At 40.2% G+C, this 24,137-nt stretch overlaps 2 protein-coding genes across 3 annotated transcripts in view; both read left to right on the top strand.

The window, feature by feature from the left end:
- Nucleotides 1-9,818, top strand: part of LOC133474656 (poly [ADP-ribose] polymerase tankyrase-1) — a 46,313-nt gene extending 36,495 nt beyond the window's left edge. For both annotated transcript variants that reach the window (XM_061766502.1, XM_061766501.1), the window contains 5 exons: nucleotides 6,609-6,683; nucleotides 6,804-6,909; nucleotides 8,252-8,438; nucleotides 8,534-8,690; nucleotides 8,776-9,818. In XM_061766502.1, the coding sequence (XP_061622486.1) occupies nucleotides 6,609-6,683; nucleotides 6,804-6,909; nucleotides 8,252-8,438; nucleotides 8,534-8,690; nucleotides 8,776-8,862 (612 nt within the window). In that variant the 3' untranslated portion in view covers nucleotides 8,863-9,818. The remainder of the gene's footprint in view (nucleotides 1-6,608; nucleotides 6,684-6,803; nucleotides 6,910-8,251; nucleotides 8,439-8,533; nucleotides 8,691-8,775) is intronic.
- Nucleotides 9,819-10,280: 462 nt separating this feature from the next.
- idua (alpha-L-iduronidase) lies at nucleotides 10,281-24,108 on the top strand. Its single transcript, XM_061766498.1, has 14 exons — nucleotides 10,281-10,605; nucleotides 10,742-10,882; nucleotides 10,982-11,064; nucleotides 13,190-13,297; nucleotides 13,411-13,506; nucleotides 14,285-14,487; nucleotides 14,769-14,948; nucleotides 17,571-17,781; nucleotides 18,456-18,674; nucleotides 18,815-18,936; nucleotides 20,530-20,655; nucleotides 21,335-21,411; nucleotides 21,497-21,597; nucleotides 23,894-24,108. Exons 1-14 carry the CDS (start codon nucleotides 10,466-10,468, stop codon nucleotides 24,010-24,012), a joined length of 1,926 nt encoding a protein of 641 aa, XP_061622482.1. The 5' UTR covers nucleotides 10,281-10,465; the 3' UTR covers nucleotides 24,013-24,108.
- The last annotated feature ends 29 nt before the right edge of the window (nucleotides 24,109-24,137 follow it).

The following is a 24,137-nucleotide window of genomic DNA, read 5'->3' as shown; positions in this document are numbered from 1 at the left end:
TTTGGGGGGATCGTCGCTTGTAATTAGTCAGCGATTGGAATGCATGCCAGACTGATTTAGAGTCGTTTGCGCTAAACTGTTTTTCCAACTTTGCTGCATAGTTTCTTTTTGCAATGTTAATTTCTTTAGTCAGCTGGTTTCTAGCTCTATTATACAGGGCCCTGTCCCCGCTCTGATATGCGTCCTCCTTAGCTTGGCGAAGCTGCTTAAGTTTAGCAGTGAACCACGGCTTGTTGTTGTTGAATGTGCGAAATGATTTTGTTGGTACACAAACCTCTTCACAGAAACTTATATAGGATGTAACCGTGTCCGTATATTCATCCAGGCTGCCAGCTGAATTTTCAAAGACACTCCAGTCTGTGCAGTCTAAACAGCTTTGAAGTTCCATCTTGGCTTCATTTGTCCACTTTTTCACAGTTTTCACTGTAGGCTTCGCGCATTTAAGTTCTTGCCTGTACGTCGGTATTAAGTGAATTAAGCCATGATCAGACGAGCCCAGGGCTGCACGAGGAATAGCACGGTATGCGTTTTTTACCGTAGTGTAGCAGTGGTCTAAAGTATTTTCCCTGGTAGGACAGTCAATGTGCTGCTTGTATTTAGGGAGTTCGTGGTTGAGTTTAGCTTTGTTAAAGTCCCCGAGAATAATGAGGGGTGAGTCCAGGAGTTTTTTTTTCAATTTCGTTGACTTGTTCGGCGAGCGTTAGCAGTGCGGCATTCGTGTTAGCTTGAGGCGGGATGTAGGCTGCAGTCAGGATGAATGATGCGAACTCACTTGGCGAGTAGAATGGTTTACAGTTTAGGTGTGCTGTTGTGTGCCTCAAAGCACGCAAAGAAGTTGTTTAGCTCATTCAGCAGGGAGGTGGAGCGGTCACAGGTCTGTGGTGAGCGCTTGTAGTCCGTAATGGTCTGAATACCTTCCCACAGACACTCACTGCTGTTACTGAAGCAGTGGGCGATCCTCCTGGAGTACTCCTTCTTGGCCTCCCTGATGCCACAGGACAGATTTGGCTCTGGCTGTCCTCAGGCCCTCCTCATCCCCAGATCTAAAAGCAATGTTACAGACTTTCTGTAGACTTCCGCCGTCAGCCATAGCTTCTGATTAGCACAAACAGTGATGGACTTAGTGGTGGGGACATCATCCATGCACTTGCTAATGTAGACGGTAACAGTCTCTGTATACTCCTGAAGGTCAGTGATGGAGTTGTAGGTGGCAGCCTGTTTGAACATTGTCCAGTCTGTGGTGGCAAAACAGTCTTGAAGTGCCTCTAGGGACCCTTCTGGCCACACGTACCTGTTTAACTGGTTGGTTGACTTTAACCAGTGATCTGTAAGATGGCATTAGTATTACAGGGTGAGGGAGGGGAAGAACCTTTGTAAAAACATAGTTCACAGTGTTACTTCTCCGTGTTGGAAAGTGAATGCTTGAGTAGAGTTTTGGAAACACAGTCTTGGGGTCAGCATGGTTGAAATCCCCAGTCAGGATGAGGAAAGCATCTGGGTGGGCTGTCTGCTGCTCACTGATGTAATGGTATAGTTCCCTCAGCGCCTCACTCCTGTTGTTGTTATTGGAGCTGAGAGGGATGTAAACAGCCACAAGCAGTATGGCAGTAAATTCCTTTGGTAAATAAAACGGCTGGCACTTCAGAACTATAAACTTCTGTAGTAGTGAGCAGTGTTGACTGAGCAATATTGATGTAAACACAGAGCCCGCCGCCGCAGGTCTTACCTGCCTCGACGAGAGCGCTGTCCGCTCGGTAGCATGCTAGCCGGTCGAGCTGAATGCCGCTGTCTGGAACGCTGCTGCTAAGCCATGTTTCCACAAACACAAAAACACAGCACTCAGCAAACACAGTCTTACGGGTAGAGTGGAGTAGTCAAATGTAATCCAGCCTGTTGTCCAGAGAGCATACGTTGGCTAACACGATGGTGGGAATTGCCGGCTTTTGTGGTTTAGCCGCAAGCCTTGCTCGGATACCTCCACGCTTGCCCCGCTTCTGCTTCCTCCTTCGCCGTTCGTGGCGCCTCCAATGTGGGCGCGATGCAGGAGTGGGCATCGGAGTTGTTATAGGCACCCTGAGCAGACCGCAGTTCCATAGCTCCTCAGTGAGAGTAGGCTTTAACTCAGTAAAAGTAGTTATGCCTTTGTCGAACAGAAACCTACGACTGTATCTGCGCCTTGGAACATGTAGACTTGATGAAGACGGGCTAAAACACGACATATAAGACGAAAGACATGAAAGCACCGTTCGGTCGGGACAGAGATAAGCCGCTGCGTGTGCACATGCCACGATTACGACAAAAAAATATATATACAGTGGGTATGGAAAGTATTCAGACCCCCTTAATTTTTTTACTTTATACTGCAGCCATTTGCTGAAATCATTCGTTGTTTTTTTTTCCTCATTAATGTACACACAGCACCCTATATTGACAGAAAAAAACGGAATTGTTGAAATGTTTTCAGATTTATTAAAAAAGAAAAGCTGAAATATCACACAGCCATCAGTATTCAGACCCTTTGCTCAGTATTTAGTCGAGGCACCCTTTCTCATTCCACAGCATGATGCTGCCACCACCTTGCTTCACTGTTGAGACTGTATTGGACAGGTGATGAACATTGCCTGGTTTTCACCACACATGCCAGTTAGAACGTTTTGGCCTTAATTCTATCTTGGTCTCATCAGACCAGAGAGTCTTATTTCTCAAAATCTTGAATTCCGCAGGTGTTTTTTGTTTTTTTTATAAGCAAACTCCATGCAGGCTTTCATGTGTCTTGCACTGAGGAGATGCTTCTGTCAGGCCACTCTGCCATAAAGCCACGACTGGTGGAGGGCTGCAGTGATGGTTGACTTTCTAGAACTTTATCCCACCTTCATCTTTGGAGCTCAGCCACAGTGATCTTTGGGTTTTTCTTTACCTCTCTCACCAAGGCTCTTCTCCCCTTGATTGCGCAGTTTTGCCAGACGGCCAGCTCTAGGAAGGGTTCTGGTCGTCCCAAACGTCTTCCATTTAAGGGTTATAGTGGCCACTGTGCTTTTAGGAACCTTAAGTGCAGCAGAAATTTTTTTGTAACCTTGGCCAGATCTGTGCCTTGCCACAATTCTGCCTGAGCTCTTCAGGCAGTTCCTTTGACCTCATGATTCTCATTTGCTCTGACATGCACAGTGAGCTGTAAGGTCTTATATAGACAGGTGTGTGGATTTCCTAATCAAGTCCAATCAGTATAATCAAACACAGCTGGACTCCAATGAAGGTGTAAAACCATCTCAAGGATGATCAGAAGAAATGAACAGCACCCAAGTTAAATGAGTGTCACAGCAAAGGGTCTGAATACTTACGGCTGTGTGATATTTGAGTTTTTCTTTTTTAATAACTGCAAAAATTTCAACTTCTGTTTTTTCCTGTCAATATGGGGTGCTGTGTGTGCATTAATGAGAAAAAAATGAAAGGATTCTAGCACATGGCTGCAATATAACAGAGTGAACAATTTAAGGGGCTCTGAATACATTCCGTACCCACTGTATCTCTGAATCAGCACGTTCATTACCAAAATGGGTTGTGGTCGATGTCCCCTTAGTTTTACAAATTTCCTGGAGATCTGTTGAATTATTTCTATCTTGTTCACAGTGATAAAGGGTATCTCGTAGACTGAGGTCATAACACTTGGTTATGATTGACAGTTTTTTGTTTTATATAATATTTAGTACTGTGATTGTCTGCCTGTGCTGTACATCTGTACGTCATCGTACTGAGGGGTATTTCTCACAAACCAAAATATCGATAGAGTATACAGTGGCTGAAATAAGTATTTGTCACCATTTTTCTCACTAAACATATTTCCAAAGGTGCTATTGACATGAAATTTTCACCAGATGTTGGGAACAACCCAAGTACCGGATTTACTCGTGTATAATGCGCATTTATTTTCCCAAGAAATTGTCAAAAGTCAATAATTCACACTTTCAATAGTGTCAAGTGTGTACACTTCCACTATACCACCTAGAGGTTATGAGAGGTATAGCCTACACTTTCATTCCAATATGACGGGGGTACGTACGACTGTATATATGTACAGATGTGCTTGTAAGTTTACATACCCTGGCAGAATTTGTGAAAAACGACTGACTGAACAACAACCATCATCCATTTCTTTATGGTTATATTTTCTTTCATGATAATGCTTTTCTGAAATGCTTGACAGTTTAATTTGAATCCCATTAAAATAAAATTAAATGTTTCGCCTGGTCCATCATTCATTTTCTTTAAAGAATTGTACCCCTCTTCCAAATTCTGTCTGGGTAATCAAACATATGAGCACAACTGTGTCCAAGAGCCAAGGAGCACCTGTGGAGAGCTTCAGAAAGACCTGGAATTAGCAGGTACTGTTGTCACAAGGAAAACCGTGAGTAATGTACTCTGCCACCATGGCCTGTATGCACGCTCACCACACAAGACCCCATTGCTGAAAACTTACTTTCTTTTGTATTTATTGCTGACTTTGTTAATGTTGATGACTGTCAGTACGTTCTAATTGTTTTAAAAAAAGCACTTTCCACATCCTTTTGAATTGATATTTTGCTTTTTCTAAATAAAAAAAATAATAGTTTTCACTGAACCCATAGTGATATCGTTATCGCATCGTTATCGAGATATCTGGCATGAATATTGAGGTATGAAATATTGTCTGTATCGCGCAGCCCTAATCCACACAGAGATGTAATTTCGGAATATTACTCCGTGGCGAACTAATATGCGAGTGCCTCGGCCTAAGGGTCCGCCTGTCCGCTCGGGACCTGCTTTGAATAAGTCACAGGAGTTGAAGTAACAGTCCTCTTGAGTACAATATTTGGCTACTCTACCAACCTGAGCAGACATCCTCTATTGCTTACGTTTAAGCAACATTTTTGCTCATCAGATAAGCCAGTGTCGTATTTTTGTTGCACTGGCCTTTTGTATTTTCGCGTTGAGGTGCTGCGGGTCATGGCCCTGGTTGTGGTCCCAGCATAACTGCGAAGCACACCTTTTTCGTGCTTTTGGTGTTTGCATGTCTGATACCAACAGTGAAGTTCGAAGGTCGGAACATGTGGGGCTGCTTTTCAGCAAATGCTTCTGGTAAACATCACATTATTGAAGGAAGGATGAATGGGCAAATGTACCAAGACATTCTTGACAGAGATTTGCTGCCATGTATGAGGATGATGAAAATGAAACGAGGGTGGACATTTCAGCAGGATAATGATCCAAAACATACTGCCAAGGAAACTCTCAATTGGTTTCAAAGAAAAAAATAAAGCTGCTAGAATGGCCCCTGACTTGAGTCCAAGCGAAAATCTATGGAAAGAACTGAAACTTAAGGTCCATAAAAGCCCACGGAACCTTCAAGATTTGAAGACTGCTTGTGTGAAGGAATGGGCCAAAATCACACCAAAGCAATGCGTGCGACTAGTTTCTCCATACAGGAGGCATCTTGAAGCTGTCATTGCAAACAAAGGCTTTTGTACAAAGTATTAAATAAATACCAGTTGGGCTGTTCAATAATTTTTCTCTGTGTCATTTCACATGATAACACACAACTTAATTTCTGATCTTATTTGTTATACTTTCTTTGTATGTATGGGTTACTTGGGTTACTGGTGAAATCTTTGTCAATAGCAACTTTCGAAATATATGTTTTGAGAAAAACAGTGATGTGTTAAATACTCAAAATCCATGTATCATTCGTTCTTTGCATTTTCATACTCGTCCACATTGTGGTGTTGCATGTGGACATGTTTGAGTTGAAAAGAATGCGATGGGAATGGCAAACGGCGGTGAAATCATCTCTCTTCGTGTCAGACATAATGCATGGAGCAGACTACAATAACACTTCAAACACATTCGTCCTTGATATAATATGGCTGATCTGTGGTTGTCCGGACCGAATTGTCTGTCTCCAATAATAATAATACGTTCAGGTTGTTTTGTCTATTTATTTGTCGTTCTCAACAGCTTCACATAACAGCACGATCACCACCGGCAAAACCTGCTGAGCACACAATAATCACGTCATTGCTGTGCGCTCCCTAGTAACACGTTGACAATTGCTGTAAATATCAGAATCAAGCTGGCAACAAATTCAACTCAATGCGAATGTGGCAGATAACAAGCTAACGTAGCTCAACTAGGTCACATAAACCTGACCAATTCAATATTAAAATCAAATTCTGTCCTGTGGCCGTTTTTTCCATGTTTGTTTTTTAAAATTATTTTTATTTATTGTTTTAAATTATTTTCTGAGCCTAAAATTGAAATGTGAAATATGATTTTTGTCCTCTTTCTTTTAATAAATTAAAAAACAATAAGTCACTTGTTAATTTTTTGATTACCAATTGAAAAAGGAAAAACTATTGGTACTTGGTCAAAAATGATCTTTCCCAGGTCAACTGTATTCCCAGATTAAATAAACCTTCAACACGATCAACCTTATGAAGAGGGACATTAATGCAGAACTGTTGTATTGTCGTGCTCAGTGTACCTAATAAAATGGCAACTGAGTGTGTGATGAAAGGTGCTTTTATATTCCTCATCATTTCTGTTGTAACAGCATTAAACATGTTTTTGTCTCTCAGATGCAGAGCACCATCAGAGAGCACAGAGATGGCGGCAACGCAGGCGGCGTGTTCAGCAGATACAACATCATCAAGGTCTCAAGTCTTTTTTTTCTTCTCATTTTTATTTGCGTTTTAAACGCACTGTGAAAGGAGCATCAGCTTTTCCAGGTGGGGGTTACACATTGTCTTTTAATTTTAATTTTTGGCCCACAGATCCAAAAAGTGGTGAACAAGAAATTGAGGGAACGTTACACACACAGGCAGAAGGAGATCGCGGACGAGAACCACAACCACCACAACGAGCGCATGCTGTTTCACGGTATGCACATCTATAATCGGTTTGATTTTCGGACCGGAGCCAGGCTTCCCGGGTTTGTGTGCTGTGCATGGTGAACACACTGCGTTCCTAATCAAGCATTTGATAAGCTATGATATTAAGCATATGCAAATAGGGTTGGGCATCATTTTAATTTGAGCGATGCCGGTCCCGATTCTGGTTCCAAATGATTCTCGAGTCCGATTCTTTTAGGGGGCTGGGTCAAAAAAGTTTGCATAGTTTAAATAAAGGGTGTCGAAATTATTAACATCCAGCCCGCAGCCTAGACTAAAATGAACATTTGACTCTGGGTTCTTTTTACCAATATCAATGTCAAACCTATGAACTAAAAGGCAATGTGTGTGTGGAACTAACACAATTGACTTAATATTCATTAATTGTTTCAGCTAAAAGTTAAATATAGCATTGTTAAAATAGTTATTTGCAACTGTTTTATCACGTCAAATGGTTTTTATGTGCAAGTTTTAACTTGACCTCCTGTTTTAAGCTTGTAGCCTTTTATTTTGATGGGTACTCTGCCTTTTGGCCCTAAAAGTAACTTCACACGACACCGGTGAATTTTGAAAACGAAAGTAAACCAACAAGGCAAGAAAAACAATCATAAATGGATGCTATAAAACATTGACCTACCCACCGATGAGGCACAAGGTATTTATCACGCAATATCACAAGGTGATATTGTGAGACATTTGTGAATTTTGTCCAAATTCATTGTGATGTAAAGTTGCTAGTTTGACCTAGTGAAGTTTTAGCTCAATGTTAAGCTTTTGTTTTTTGGTCATCGGCTGTTACATTCCTTTGAATACTAAAATAAACGCTAAAAACCATCAGAGCATAAGTGCAACACAGCGTTTAACTGGTTAGCTGCCTCAATGTTGGCATAGACTTATTTGATTGTTTCACTCACCCAATAGACTTGACTGAAGTTCCGCGCGGTGTAGGCTAAGGCTCGGAGCGGGAGGGAGCGCATCGACGTTACACACCGTGAAAGCCTCCTTTGCACAATATAATCTTATTATATATAAGTGCTGCACTGAGGCGACTGGTCATTTATTTTAACAAAGTTAAGACACCCCCCCCTCTCCCTTTGTGTTTCTAAAGTTGAGGTACAAGTGAACTTCAATTCAGCGTCGCTTGAGTAAACAAAATGATTGCCCTCACATGTGGGCAAGATCTATATCTATTTTACTGTACATATCTGTTTGTAGGGAAAAAAAGTTAAATGTATGCACATTGGAATGTATTGCAGATTTTCCCCTTCTTTAACCCTACAGTATATGCAAAAGAGCTATTGTACATCATCTTGAAAGCTGTCTTCCCTCAGGTTCACCATTCATCAATGCCATCATCCACAAAGGATTTGATGAGCGTCACGCCTACATTGGAGGAATGTTCGGGGCAGGCATCTACTTCGCTGAGAACTCTTCCAAGAGCAACCAGTATGTTTACGGTATCGGCGGAGGCACAGGCTGTCCGACACACAAAGACCGGTCCTGCTATCTGTGCCACAGGTGAGCTAACCATCTAAAATAGTCACAATATTGTGGGTCTGCGTCTCTTTAAATAGATCATTGTTTAACTATTTCCTTTGCTGTGCTGATTGCAGGCAGATGTTGTTCTGCAGGGTGACTCTAGGTAAGTCCTTCCTACAGTTCAGTGCCATGAAAATGGCCCACGCTCCCCCAGGACACCACTCTGTGATCGGGCGGCCTAGTGTAAATGGCTTGGCCTATGCAGAGTATGTGATTTACAGAGGAGAGCAGGTACATTTCCTATTCAAAAGCAGCACAAATAAAACGGAACATTCGGAGTATCCCAGCAAATTACCCCTTTCTCTGTTTCACTCAGGCCTTCCCAGAGTACCTCATCACCTACCAGATCTTAAAACCTGAGAGTGCAGCCCAGTCAGCTGCAGGAGCTGAACAGAAATCATAGTTGATCACACACTTACTGCTTTTGTATTTGCAATGCATAAAGACATATTGATGAGACACATTTCCACTTTTCCCTCCAGTGGATGCTAAGGTGACCAGTACTTGCAGATATGCTGTGTAATACTCTTGTCCTTGTCTCTTTTCACTTCTCGTGTATCACTTGCATGTTAACACAGGAGCATGTAAGGCCCATTAGTGTGTGGGTTACTTCTCTTGGTAGTTTGTCACCTTTTAGCATCATGCCTGAAGACTGTGGAGAACCACCAACCCCCTCATATTTGTTGAGATGTGCAGTTTTTATTTTTGTTTTTAATTTCCCCCCCAAATTTTGTGTACACTGAATGCCACCATATCTGGGTTCACACTGTACAGAGGATTTAAGGCAAACACTATTCAAAAAAACTCAATGAAAATTGTTGTCATCCTATAATGTTGACTGTGAACACTACAGTTTTTTGAGTGCGTATAAGCCATGATGCACAAGCCGTCGCGAAGGCTGAGATTCTTTAAGTCGGCATTAGAATATACTGTAGTCCTAACTGAGAGTATGCTCGGTAACACAGCTTGATTGCAATATAAAACACCCTAATAAATATGAGGGATATTCTACACATGAAAGCTGTACATTTAAAGCATTATGTATGACAGAATAGCTTTGTATTGAAAGATGCTTGTGATGTTTTAAAACCTGATAGCCAGTGAATTCATCAAAGCATCCTTCTTGTCACCGTTCTTCTTTTCATGCATAAGGATTTGCACTTTTACATAGAAACCTATTTAAGTTATTTTCAATTTAAATAGAAACTGTTCAGGAAAAGAATATTTGTACATGTTGTATAAATGGTTGTTTATAACTGTTGCTGTCTAACAGTGTCTTGTGTTGAACGTGAAATGTTTTTTTTCCTTTTATGCATTCTCTATTCTCCCTTTTTTTAAATAAATGTCACATTAACATTTTGTTGTGCTTTTCATTTGCTGATATTCCACCTGGCTGCAAAGTAACAATTTAATAGTTTCCTAGTGAATAGTTGCTACAATTGTATTCGGAATAAGAGCAGTTTATATTTAAAAGTGAGCAAAGCCCAATTCTTATAAAAGCTAATATTTCCATACACACAAACTATTAGACTAACAAAGACATTATTTGTTGTAAAGACATAATTTTCGGACAAATTAAGTCGAATTGGGTCAATTCCCACAGCACACGTGAACAACAGGTTGGGAATCACTGCACTGATGTATAATTATAATTTCAAGCAGATGATCACACACTTTCTAATCACCATTGGTGGACTATGCGACGATATATCCTCCATTTACGTGTAATAAAACTACAGGATTATAAACTTGAAGAAAGAACTACAAACGTCGCAGATAATAGCGTCATCGCGGTCAGCTGACTTCAGCTTCCCTTTTTGTATGTTTTTTTTTTAATTAGGTAGTTCACGTGTTCAAACGTTGTTAGTTTGTGAGGATTTCTTTAGGGGCTCCGTCGGGAGTTTATCCGGGACAACAGAACTCTTGAAATGCTGAGTTCATTTACGCTTCTTCATCGGGGGCTTTCGAACGCGACAATTTAAAAGTTGTCACGCTCCCTTGCAGAAATGCCGAGGAAAACATTGCTTGCGTTTGCATTTCTTGCGTGGATCACATCAGAAGCTGCTTCCGATTCTTTTGTCATCAACGTCGACCTTGGAAAACCAGTAGCACCTTTGAAACACTTCTGGAGAAGCACTGGTTTTTGGTAAGTAAATCATCCCAGAAAAACAGTAGAGTCAACAGTAAGCATGAGGTGACGAATCCTACATTTGCAAAACATTCGAAACACTTCTTTTGCTTCTGACAGTTGGTCTAATGCATTTGTTGTGTGTTGTGTGCAGCCCTCCTCTTCCTCACACCGAGGCGGACCAGTTTGACCTGAGTGTTGACCAGCAGCAGAACCTGGCTTATGTGGGCTCCGTCCCCCATGGAGGGATCCAGCAGGTCAGAATCCACTGGATGTTGGAGCTGGTCACTGCCCAGTAAGTGAAACCAGCAGCTTCTCAGGCTAGCCAAGCTCGCAATTATTGTCTGATATTAGTACCGTACCACTGTTTAGTTGTCTGCTTTTGTTGTTTCAGAGATGTTGGAGGACAACCCCAGTACAATTTTACAAAACTGGACCAGCTAATGAATCTCTTATGGATTAATGGACTGCAACCAGGTGCTCCACCTCCACGCCATAGCATCTGTAATTCACAATCTGGTTGTGTGCATTTCTCAGCCGATTAGATTCAAACCATTCTGACATAAATTTTTGTGCAAAACTCCAAATGAGAAAATTTCCCTTGCAATGACTAGAGATTTTTTATTTTATTTGTATCTTTTTTTTTTTTACAAATTTACCTCATCCTTCCATATTTCTCAACCAATTCGACTATTCCAAAGTCACAATGTTCAGCTCTTTCAGGACATTCAGGTTACTATTTCCAAAATTACCTACATTTTGGAGAATTCCACATTTTCGATCTGAAAATTCCCAAATTAATGGATACATCTTCCTCACTATACAAACTGCTAGAATGTTTGCTTTTCATCAATTCTGATTAAATTCAGTAGCGGACTACAAGACAAGATATAAAAGCTTTATCAAGCCTTAGCACTTTCTCTATATAGGTTGCTGTCTTGCTCCAGTGCCGTGAAAAAGTATTGGCCCCCCTCTCAAATTCTTTTATTTTTGCACAGTTTCCCCACTTTAATGTTGAAGATCATCAGACAATTATAACCCAAGTGAACTTAAAATACTGTTTTTAAACAGTGATTTCATTTATTAAGGGGAAAAAAATAACTATAAAAAGTTACGTGGCTGTGTGTGAAAAAGTAATGGCTCCATAAACCTAATAACTGGTTGGGCCATCCTCAGCAGCAGCAACTGAAATCAAGAGTTTTCTATAACGGGCAATGAGTCTTTCACATCTATGTGGAGATATTTTGGCCCACTCTTCCTTGCAGAATTGTTTGAATTCAGCAAAAAATGGAGGGTTTGGAGCATGATCCGCCTTTTATAAGGTAATGCCACTGCATTTCAGTTGGATCCGAGTCCGGACTTTGCCTGTGCCATTCAGAAGTTGACTTGCTGGTGTGTTTTGGATCGTTATCCTGCTGCAGAACCCAAGTGTGCTTCAGCTTGAGGTCACAAACTAATGGGTGAACATTCTCCTTCAGGATTTTTCTGTTAAAGAGCAGAATTCATGGTTCCATCAATCACAGCAAGCTGTCCAGGTCCTGAACTAGGAAGCACCATCACACTACCACCACCATGTTTGACTGTTGGTATGATGTTCTTTTTCTGAAATACTGTTACATTTACGCCAGATGTAACGAGACACACACCTTCCAAAAAGCTCAACTTTCATCTCGTCAGTCCATAGAATATTCTCCCAAAAGTCTTGGGAATCATTCAGATGTTTTTTATTTAAGATAAGCCTTTATGTTCTTTTTGGTCAGCAGTGGTTTTCGCCTTGGAACTCTGCCATGGGTGCCATTTTTGCCCAGTCTCTTCCTTATTGTTGTGTCATGAACACTGACCTTAACTGAGTCAAGGGAGGCCTGGAGTTCTTTAGAAGTTGTCCTGAGTTTCTCTGTGCCCTCGGATCAGTTATCGCCGTGCTCTCGGGGTAATCTTTGTAAGCAGTCTTACAAATGGCTCTCCCTATGGTTCGCTGGAATCCTAGTTTTATAAATGCCTTTGTAACCCTCCCCAGACTAATAGATGTAAATGACTTTATTTCTTGTCTGTTCTTGAATTTGTTTGTATCATTTCATTTTGTTGGTGCTTTTTTAGATATTTTGTCAGACAGGTTCTGTTTAAGTGATTTCTAGATTGAACAGGTCTGGAGGTGATCAGTGAAAATTAACCAAAGGTTGTGATTAGCCACAATTAATTCATGATTTAACACGGAGGGTAATTATGTTTTCACACAGTGCCAGGTAACTTAATTTTTTTTTCCTTAATAAATGAAATCACCATTTTAAGTTCACTCTGGTTATATTTGTCTGTTGTTTACATTAAAGTGGAGAAAGTATGTAAAAATATAGGAATTTGAGAAGGGGGCCAATACTTTTTCACGGCGCTGTATATGTTGTATATGTTTTTTTTATCAGTTCGAATTAGGATGTAGAAACTTCGTCAGGTTTTGCGCTTTCTCTACCGAGTTAGCTAGCACGTTAGCATTTGATCAATTCTCATTTAAAATAGTAGCTGAATACAAGACAAGACCAACATCACATATCCACCTAAACAATAAATAGGATTAATATTCTTGTTCCCCCCCCCTTTCACATTTGAGGTTTTGAACTGATGGGCAGCGTCTCAAACTACTTCACCAACTTTGAAGAGAAATCTCAAGTGTTCAAATGGAGAAATTTGGTTCATCTCATAGCCAAGAGGTACATCGGTGAGTGTGCGCCAGGCGCCTGCTGCCATCTCTGGGTGCCAACAATGGATGACATGGGCAAATTCATGGTGATTCACTATTCTTTAATGTTCACTGTTGACCGTGTCTTACAGAAAAATTTGGTCTTGGAAGTGTTTCTCAGTGGAACTTTGAAACATGGAATGAGCCCAACAACCATGACTATGATAATGTCAGCATGTCAATTCAAGGTAAAGCAGTCATTTTTACATCATATCTAGTTGCCATCAATGTCCATTGTCCACATTGTTTGTCATGTCAATTTGCACTTTAGTTTGAAATGCATACTGTAGCTGTTGTATTGTGAAACCATTTTGTAATGACAGTCAGGTAAGTAAACAAAATATTCTAAATAGTTCTTATGATGAAAATTACAACCACAATGATATGGGTAATTTTCACATCATTTTCTCAATAATGGTAAAGATGTGGCCCACTGAATTTCCTTTTGAAAATCCATTTATTTTGCAGGTATGAGTATTTGAATTATTGGCAGCTGTTATCCATCAAAGGTCATAATTGTTTCTAAGAAAATAAATATATTCTAAAGTACAAGTTTTCAAATTTGCAAAAATGTCTTTACTGTTAATCCGCAGAGTTTTAAGGGCAACATATGTAAATTGTGCAACTCACACAATTTTTAAGAAGCCGTTGTCTTTACCGTAATGCACTTTTGTCTTAACCGTTATAAAAAGAAGTGTATTCCAATGGGCCACTGCCATTTGCTTTGTCTATTAGGATTGCCTTCACTATGAATCCCTAAAATTTTAAATCATCAGTAACTTTTTGAAAATAGGACATTAATGGTGGCTGTTTCAGCATGAGACATTTCCCCATATAAAACCAAGGCGGCATTCAAAAATTGTCTTTATACCTTTATAGATCAAATGATCCATATATTGATGGAAATACCTTTGTGGGTATCTCTATAGGATCTGCTGTGCAAACTGTGATGTTCTTTCTCTCCAGGGTTTCTAAATTATTACGATGCCTGTTCGGAGGGTCTGCGGGCTGCCAGTAACTTGCTGAGGTTTGGTGGTCCGGGAGACTCCTGTCACTCGCCCCCACACTCGCCTTACTGCTGGGCCATGCTTCAACACTGCTACAATGGCACCAACTACTTCACTGGCGAGACGGGCATTCGGATTGACTACATTGCCCTGCACAAAAAGGTGTGTGGGTGTTAACATGAATGGACATGATCATTTTCAAGAGTGTACGTAGGCTTATTTGAGTCGAGGTGCAGAAGTACTCACACTCTGTACTTGAGAATAAATACAGATACTTCGTACTTGGTTATTTCCCACCCTTGTATTTCAGACGCTTTGGCAAAATATCATACAAAATATATAGTAGTTGTTGTTAACTCCGTGCTTCTGTCATGTAGAAGATAAAAAAAGAATCACAGTGACAGTCATTGTGACATGTTTTTTTGCATTTTTATGTCTTTTAGGGAGGAGGTTGCTCTTTGCCAATCCTGCAGCAGGAGCTGCAGACCGTGGGGGAGATCCAGGAGCATTTCCCCCAGTTCCGCAGTCGTCCTGTGTACAACGATGAGGCTGACCCACTGGTGGGCTGGTCCCGGCCTCAGGAGTGGAGAGCAGATGTGACCTATGCTGCCATGGCGGTCAAGGTAAGGAGCAGGGGAACAATGACCAAGCATCTGTACAAGATTTGGAACAGACCTCAACGTGATGATTGAACACCTTTGAGATGAACAAAAGTAAAATGTTTCTGCATAACATTAGGAACCTCTGACTTTACAAATGTTTTGTGTATGTATTTATGGACAAACATTCCCACAGACTCGCTCCAAAACCATGTTGAAAGTTTCCCAAAAGTGCCTACACGGGGTCTTCGGTTTATGACAAAATTCCATTCCTACAGTGAATTTTTATTTCTGAGTCGGAACACGCCATATTCTGGCTGACCCAGGGGTGTCAAACTCATTTTTGTGGTGGGCCACTTTGTAGGTATGGTTTACCTCGGAGGGCCGTTATGACTGAACTCGGGATGGGCGAGTACCGATACCGGCCTCATTTCAAGGTAGAGGGCACTTGCGAAGGCTGCCGATACCAGCCACAGATAAAAAAAATTAAATAAAAATAATCTGACAAAGTCCTCCTCGGCAGTAGTTGGCACTACACTGTGACGTTTGACACATCAGTGAATCATTATATGGGTCAGAAAGAAAGATCTTTGTTCACAATTATCTGTCAGTGTGTGAATTAAAATTTTATATATCAAAAGTACTAGTCGTATTGGTATCGGTGAGCACTTAGGAGTAAATACTTGTACTGGTATCAGTCCGAAAACAAGTGGTATTGAACATCATTACTATGAACGCATATAAATGTATGATCCCCAAATATGATTGCATAGTTACAACAAATTAACAGATAAATAGTTTTGAAATCAGAAGTCAGTAAAAAATATTTTATACATTTTCAGTCATACTTTTTTCAATTTACAACCCCAATTCCAATGAAGTTGGGACGTTGTGTTAAACAAATAAAAACAGAATGCAATTGAATACATGACAAAGACAAGATATTTAAAACTAAATATTCTAATAAACTTGATTGTTTTTAGCAAATAATCATTAACTTAGAATTTTATGGCTTCAACACGTTCCAAAAAAGCTGGGACAGGTGGCAAAAAAGACTGAGAAAGTTGAGGAATGCTCATCAAACACCTGTTTGGAACATCCCACAGGTGAACAGGCTAATTGGGAACAGCTAGGTGCCATGATTGGGTATAAAAGGAGCTTCCCTGAATTGCTCAGTCATTCACAAACAAAGATGGGGCGAGGTTCAACTCTTTGTGAACAAGTGCGTGAGAAAATAGCCAAATAGTTTTAGGACAATGTTCCTCAAAGTACAATTCCAAGGAATTTAGTGAAAGTTCAAAACCCAGCATCTGTGATGGTATGGGGCTGTGTTAGTGCCAATGGTATGGGTAATTTACACATCTGTGAAGGCACCATTCATGCTGAAAGGTACATACATACAGGTTTTGGAGAAACATATGCTGCCATCCAAGCAACATCTTTTTCACGGACACCCCTGCTTATTTCAGCAAGACAATGCCAAACCACATTCTGCACGTGTTACAACAGCGGGACGTCGTAGTAAAAGAGTGCGGGTACTAGACTGGCCTGCATGCAGTCCAGACCTGTCTCCCATTGAAAATGTGTGGTGCATTATGAAGTGTAAAATACAACAACGGAGACCCCGTACTGTTGAACAGCTGAAGCTGTACATCAAGCAACAATGGGAAAGAATTCCACCTACAAAGCTTCAACAATTAGTGTCCTCAGTTCCCAAACGTTTATTGAATGTTGTTAAAAGAAAATGTGATGTAACAGTGCTAAACATGACCCTGTCCCAGCTTTTTTGGGAACGTGTTGCACCCATAAAATGCTAAGCTAATGATTATTTGCTAAAAAACAATAGTTTATCAGTTTGAACATTAAATATCTGTAGTGTAGTGTATTCAATTAAATATAGGTTGAACATGATTTGAAAATTATTGTATTCTGTTTTTATTTAACACAACATCCCAACTTCATTGGAATTGGGGTTGTATTTTAAAGGGGGATTCGTTAAAAAAAAAAAAAAAAAAAAGACATGCTTGCAATATCTCAATCTGCAGTTTTGGTATTTTAGCGAGAGACGTGAAGTCGCCGCATATGATTTGCTTTCGCGGATCTGGCCCCCGGGCCATGGGTTTGACACCTGTGGTCTAACCTATACTGATGCAGTACCGTGTAATTGAAAAGTAACTTTTAAAATGCTTCTTCAGCCAGGAGTCTGGAATGTGGTTGGAGCAACTCTATTGTACCAAACCAAAGACTTTAGAATAATCAATTGATCTGATTCCTAGGCGGCTCAAGAAGGTAGCAGCAAAGTTTTTAGATAAAACTTCATGCTAAACGCTTACCTCTCATATCCATTTTGTGGAGAAATTCATACATGAAACCACAAACACATAAAAATAGAGAAACAAATTACAATAGATATTTTAGAAGTATTTTGAAATAGTGAGTTTTCAAAAAGCATGCAGTAAAGTCATAATTACAGTAAATATTTGTATGTAAAAATAATTCTAGGCTATAAATATACAACCATCAAGTAAAAAAAATCATGCCTGACCACTAATTCTTACATCCCACCCTGTTCGTGATCTGGAAATGTTCTAAACCGAGGGTCCACTTGTGTAAGTTTAAGCAGATCCTGGTTGCGTCTATGAACAGGTGATCAGCCAGCATCAGGATGTGTTGTCGGCAAACACTAGCATCAACTACACCCTACTGAGCAACGACAACGCCTTCCTCAGCTACCACCCTCACCCCTTCACCCAGCGCACTCTGACCGCTCGCTTCCAGGTCAACAACACCCAGCCGCCTCATGTGCAGCTCATCAGGAAGCCCATCCTCACCGTCATGGGCCTTCTGGCTCTGTTAGGTACTGACTGACCTGCTGGGCTTATGTTCATTGACAGTATACTTTGCATAGCTCTGGTTCTTTAACCTTGAAATACTGTTCCGGTCAAATTTGACTGCAATAAAAACACCCTAAATGTCATTCTTTAACCATGAAATTTGATGACTTTTTCCAAAGTGACCCAACATATGCTAAAATGGATTTTAGATTTACCAGTGTGCGAAGGAGGGTGGTGCGACTTTTGAATGTTAAAGTGTGGGAGATGTTTTTGACGCGCTTTACTCAACAAACAATTGTCTATGCTGTTGTTGTCTTTTGAGTGATGTTGCCGTCAAATTATAGTTAACAAAACATGGCTTCAATGTTACAATAAAAACCCTCAATTGTGATGCTGATGCATCATATTGTTTGGGATTCTGTAAGTAAATGAGTATCTGAGTGAGTGGTAAAAGGCGCATGACCATCACCTACACGTGTGCTTCTAAAGACAAGGGAGTGCCTGCACTGCCACCAGTGGAGACCTGCTGTAAATGCAAGAAGTACAAATTACAGATGTGGCTCCTCCACAATTATTACGAGGGTATTCTTGGCCTGGGTCAAAACTGACAACGTACTGCGTGCATGGAAAATGAACGGTATATTAAGGTTAAAATCTAACTTACTCCCTAATGGCCGTGTTGTATTTACTCCTCCAGGTGAGACACAGGTCCTGGCAAAAGTTTCAAACTCCTCAGGAGCTGATGATTCCCACAGCGGACGCGTGGGAGTTCTTGCAAGTACCCACCAGCAAGAATTCCCCAGAGGTTCAGACAGCTGGCAGGCCGCTTTGCTGGTCTACAGCAGTGATGACAACCGCACGTCGGCCAGCATTAATGTTGTCACTGTGTCGCTGAAAGGACTGGAGCCGCACACAGGTTGATTAGATGCATATGCTTCACTGTACTTCATCCTATTCTGGAAGGCCATTTCAGAATCCACAGTCGCTCTCTGACTTTTATGTCTGCAAATACGCAGTTATTTAAAATGCCTAAGTCGTCTTTTATTTGGTTCTCAGGTCTTGTATATGTCACCTATCTCCTGGACAATAATGTGAGTAACCCATATCAACAATGGCAAAACATGGGAAGCCCCATCTACCCCACGACAGACCAGTTCACAAAGCTCAGGAACGTCCAGGTTAGAACATGGCTGTACAGTGGTGCCTTGAGATACAAGCAATTTAGTTAGTGTGTGTGTGCATATATTTTTTTAGCTTGATTTTCATTTTTAAACATAATGACACACACTTACTTTTATATACAGTACATGTCTCTGTTTTGCAGCTGTGTAAATTATTCACATTGTTGTACAAAGGTCAAATAGGTGTATACAATAGCTCCTGTAATATTCATGAGAATATAGAGTAAGCATGAATAGAAACTGTTGACAATTAGATGACAGAATTTCGAAGAGAAAGCGGGGAAGAAGAAAAAAATGAGAACCATGCATGTTTTTGGGATGTGGGAGGAAACCCACGCAGGTACGGGGAGAACATGCAAAGTCCACACAGAGTGCAACTGATATTCTAACACAAATGGTGGAGCAACGCATGTGGACAGACAATATCACAATACTAAAAGGCACATAAGTTTGATCGTCTGCAAAAAGCGATTATCACAGCAGCTTACAAAGTCGTGTTGAAACTCTTCTGCGTGTATGCCTGTGGGTGAATGAATTGAATCGAAGCATTAAATACTAATGCACAAACTGTACATTATTTTTACATTCTATTTATTATTAATCTGTTTTCATAAAATACAAAATTGTGCTATTTTCCTTATTAAACAGCACATTCACAATTTTTTGGGGGGGGGTATGTTGGAATAAAAAATGGCATTTCCATTCATTTTAATGGAAAAGAGGATTTGAGGTACACATTTTTAGTTACGAACGTGATCGCAGAACAAATTAAACTTGTATGTCAAGGCACCACTGTTTTTTTTTTTTTTTTTAATTATTATTTGGATCATATTTAAATTGTGTTCATACCAGTACCTGAGATCTCGACATGAGCCAAATGAGTAACTAGCGATATAAGTATTATATTTTGACAGTGATACTAAAAACACAATCTACTGTATACCACATATCTATGTAATTGAAGAAAAGACTGCATATATAAAAATTTTAAACCAAATATAATTTTTTTTTAAATACTGTGGCCATAGTAACATATTGTTTTGACTGGTCCTAGATATGCACTGTTGACTGACAGGGATTAAGGAGATTCACATGACATGCAAACTGTACAAACTCATTAGTTGGCAATAAATATTAATATTTGATATTACTGTATCATAGGATGACTGACGGTACTGAACAAAAACACAACACTTGTTTTTGCTACCATTTTTCATGAGCTAAACTTAAAAAAAAAAAATAGTGTTCACAAATGTGTCTAAATTGGTTTTAGTCAACACTTCTCCTTTGCCGAAATAATCCACCCACCTCATGTGGCATATGAAGCTGCTGATTAGACAGCGTGATTATTGCACAGGTGTGCCTTAGGTTGTCTACAATAAAAGGCCACTCTAAAATATGCAGTTTTACTGTAATTGAGAATTCCGGGCGCATCTTGGGTGTCAGAAAACAAGTCCGTACCTGGTGTGACCACCGGCTCAAATCCCTCCTCCCTATATATGATGTCTGCCATACATTGCAATTTGTTGTCGTGCCAAACTCCTGAACTACACTCCTTGGCAGGCATCACATAATGTGCTACTTTGTTAGGACCCTCTCGTTGATGGACCGTGGCCGGTGCCCGCAGGCGACACTCTCACTTTGAAGGCAAGACTGCGTGTTCCCTCTGTGCTGCTGATACATGTATGTGCCCGACCCAAAGCCGCTCCAAACCAGGTCAGTAGTACTGGACACAAACGTGCAGTTGAACAGTTCACTTGGCTTATCATCTCTTACGAGTGATGAGGTGGATTTATGAAGCCTTTCTGTACTGTTATAGTTTTTATTTAAGTTCAGCACATCCTCAAGGTCAGTGAAGCATATTCTTGATATCCATCCTAAAGTCAGTGTGATAGTATGCTCTTTGTCCTCACTAGTAAGCCAGTTCAGCACACTAGTGAATGTCTGTGTCTTACTAGTACAGTAATTCTTCGTTTCCAGGCCAACCCCGCGATAAGAGGGAAATCCACGAAGTAGCGACCAAGTATTTAGGGTATTATTTGGAGCATTAGTCAATGTGGTTTATAGTGTCAACTGAGGCTATCGGCAGGTGTGCTGAGAAACGTGCTCTTGGTTACTAGATTTTGTTACCGTTTGTTTAATAAAGCGATTTGAAAGCGCACCGGCAGCTGTTTCCATCCTCCCTTTATCTATACCACCTGCTATGGATTACAATTCGTTCTAACTTGCAGTGGTAGGCTATATTCGATTAGCTAACAATGCTTACTTTATATTTGAATAACTCTACTGTATTTTATGGGATTTTTGCATACTAGTCGGACAACTACATGTTATTAGAGTACCAGAAGTAACGTGATTCTTTCGCTTGACATCTCAGTTCCATTTGCCTTTCAAGGTCAATGGTGTGCGCTTCATCAGGATCACCAGAGGCCAGGTCCTCGTTATCTGGTCTGACGGCTGTGTTGATTCCAAGTGGGTGCATAAACTCAGTGCGACTTTTTATATGGAATCAAGTGTTGCATTTTTATTCCATAAACCATTCATTCATTATTTGCAGATGCATTCACACCTTTGAACTGGAGTACTCTGCAAGTCAGAAGGAGTTCAGCAGGATTAATAGCCTCAACACCATTTTTACCTCATTTGTTTATTCACCTGGTGAGATGTTTTTATTATTTGGTAATCTTTTAACGTACCTATGTCTTATAATACACTACTCACAAAGTGGGATATTCAGCTTTCAGGTGAAATATTAGGTTCATTTAGTATTGGTATTTAAATAGTCATTTTCATAATGGTGTCCACGGTTTTTTTGCATCATGTGACCAAATAATTGATCAACAGTACCTCTGGCTTCAAACAGGATGTTCTCAGAGGGAAGGAGCCACTGAGCAATGTCTTCAACAGGTTGCAACAGAGAGACTTTAAAAGTCACAGAAAAGATAGACGTGCATGTCTTCGCAAATTCAAAATAAGCAAACCTGTTGTGAATTCAGCAGCTCAACTCTTTGTTAGAAGACATTTTGAGGTTATAGATGGCGTAAGAATACGTTTTCACGTGGTATAAGGTGGTATGGTCAGTTAGCGCCGTATTTACTGTTTTTTATTGGATTATGTTTTTGGCCTAGGAAGTTTTTTTTCAAACAAATATTAAGCGATATGAAAAATGGATGCATGGATATTTACTGTATTTATGACTTAAGTACTGCGCTAGCCTGGGTTAGCTGGAAGACCAAGGCAATTCCAACTTGCCTACAAAGTCGGGCTGCGTCACACCGTAGGAGTAGTGAAATATTTAACGTGCATCGCCTTTGATTTGGAAAATAACATTGTGACAGGCTTGCATTTGAAACTTATAACGGTTTGTAAACGCAACTTGCTCTGAAAGACACTTTGAACATGTAAACGTGTAGTTATGTTTAAAAATGTGATATGCAGTACATACCTTTTCAAAGGCTGTTTTTGAACAATACATGCTGTTTATTGTTCTTCACTTCTGTAAAAGTGGGTTGTGACTTTGCGACAATAGGAAAATGTGCGTCTTAGGGTCATAACAGTTGAGAATCAGTGGGTTATTGCAGTGATTCTCAACTGGTGGGTTGCGGAGCTATTGGGTGGGTCGTGGAGGGGATTTTTGGTGTATGATGGTACCAACCTACAACATTTTGAGGTCATAGCAGGCGTAAGAATGTTTTCAAGCACTACAACAAGGTGACCATCAGTTAGGGCAGTTGAAGTTTTTTTTTATACAAATATCTACTGTAATTATGGCATTAGTGTTGTTAAGTGAAAGACTATGGGTTACCTCGCCACAAGCAGTGAAATATTTAACTTACATCCCAGATCAGAATTGCCTCTTTGGACAATAACAATTTAACAGGCATGCGTCACAAACATAATTGCTTAGGATATGTAAACATTTCAACGAATGAATGGTGTTTTCATAGTATAATTAAAACTGTTACGGTTGTGTCTGCATCCTTCATTTCCTAAAAAGATCTCTGGCAAGATATTCAGAATAGTGCAGGCAGTTGTCATGTGGGCCCTCAGTTTCTAATTAGGTATCTGAAAGTTGAAATACAACTTTAATCTAAAATTCTATAAATAAAAAAATAAATAAAACTATTTTGGAATTTGTTTGATCCCCACTGGGTCAAAGGTATACATCTGAAACCAGATTTTTACATACACTATAGAAAAAGACATGCTTTATTTTTTTCCCTCACCGAAATCAGGCTAAGCTTTTCAATTAGGATTGCCAGAATAGTGAGAGGATTCTTTTAGACTATTTTACATACATTATATTAGTATTTGGTACCATTGCCTTTAAACTGTATGACTTGGGTCGTACGATTTGGATATCATTCAAGGATGAACCAGACTTGTGTAAGTTAATTGGCTTCTGGATTTCTTTGGACTTTCCCCATTATGTTACACAAAGAAGCAGTGGGTTTTAGGTGTGCCTAGTTCAAATACATCCACAGGTACGTCTCCAATTAAGTCAAATGTCAATAAACGACATCATCCGGGGTTTCCAAAATTGTTTGAAGGCATAGGAATCTTACTGTATGGAAACTTCTCACCCAGTCAGCTGGAAAAGGCTCCAGCACGCCCGCGACCCTGGTGAGGAAAAGCAATGGATGCAAGTTCCCTCATTATTCTGGCATTTAGCAAATTGACCCAAAACAGGCAAAGTTTAGACTGTTTTCATGTCAGACATTGAGGTGGGGGGGGGCGTGCCTATAATGTATGAAAACATCTGGTTTCAACTGTGTGTACATAAATCACTAAGCAAGTTTTACCCCAATCAGACGCTTCTTTTTGTAGCTAGCAACAAGACTCTGGTATAATTTTAACTTATTTGACCAAAATCAATGGAGCATCTTGCATACTTGTGTAAGCACTGTGATGTGAGCCATGGTAATGGCGCTGACTGGCATATTGTGTTCTTCAGTGGACCAGGAGGTGAGCGGCTGGTACAGAGTCCGAGCTGTGGACTACTGGGGCAGGCCTGGGATGTACTCACTGCCTGAGGAGTATTCAGAAGAGCTTTATCTATCTCATCATATATAGAAGACCACCATGTCATCTTTATGCAACTAATCTGCTGTTATTTACAGACCTTGTATTATGTCAAATGAGAGATACTTTGGTAATGTTTTTATATAATGTATTACAGCATGACAATTAAGAGGGGA

The sequence above is a fragment of the Phyllopteryx taeniolatus genome, chromosome 3 (genome assembly GCF_024500385.1).
Source record: "Phyllopteryx taeniolatus isolate TA_2022b chromosome 3, UOR_Ptae_1.2, whole genome shotgun sequence".
In the NCBI taxonomy this organism is placed as follows: Eukaryota; Metazoa; Chordata; class Actinopteri; order Syngnathiformes; family Syngnathidae; genus Phyllopteryx; species Phyllopteryx taeniolatus.
The sequence above is the reverse complement of the archived record's forward strand: the minus strand, read 5'-3'. Positions and strand labels throughout refer to the sequence as shown.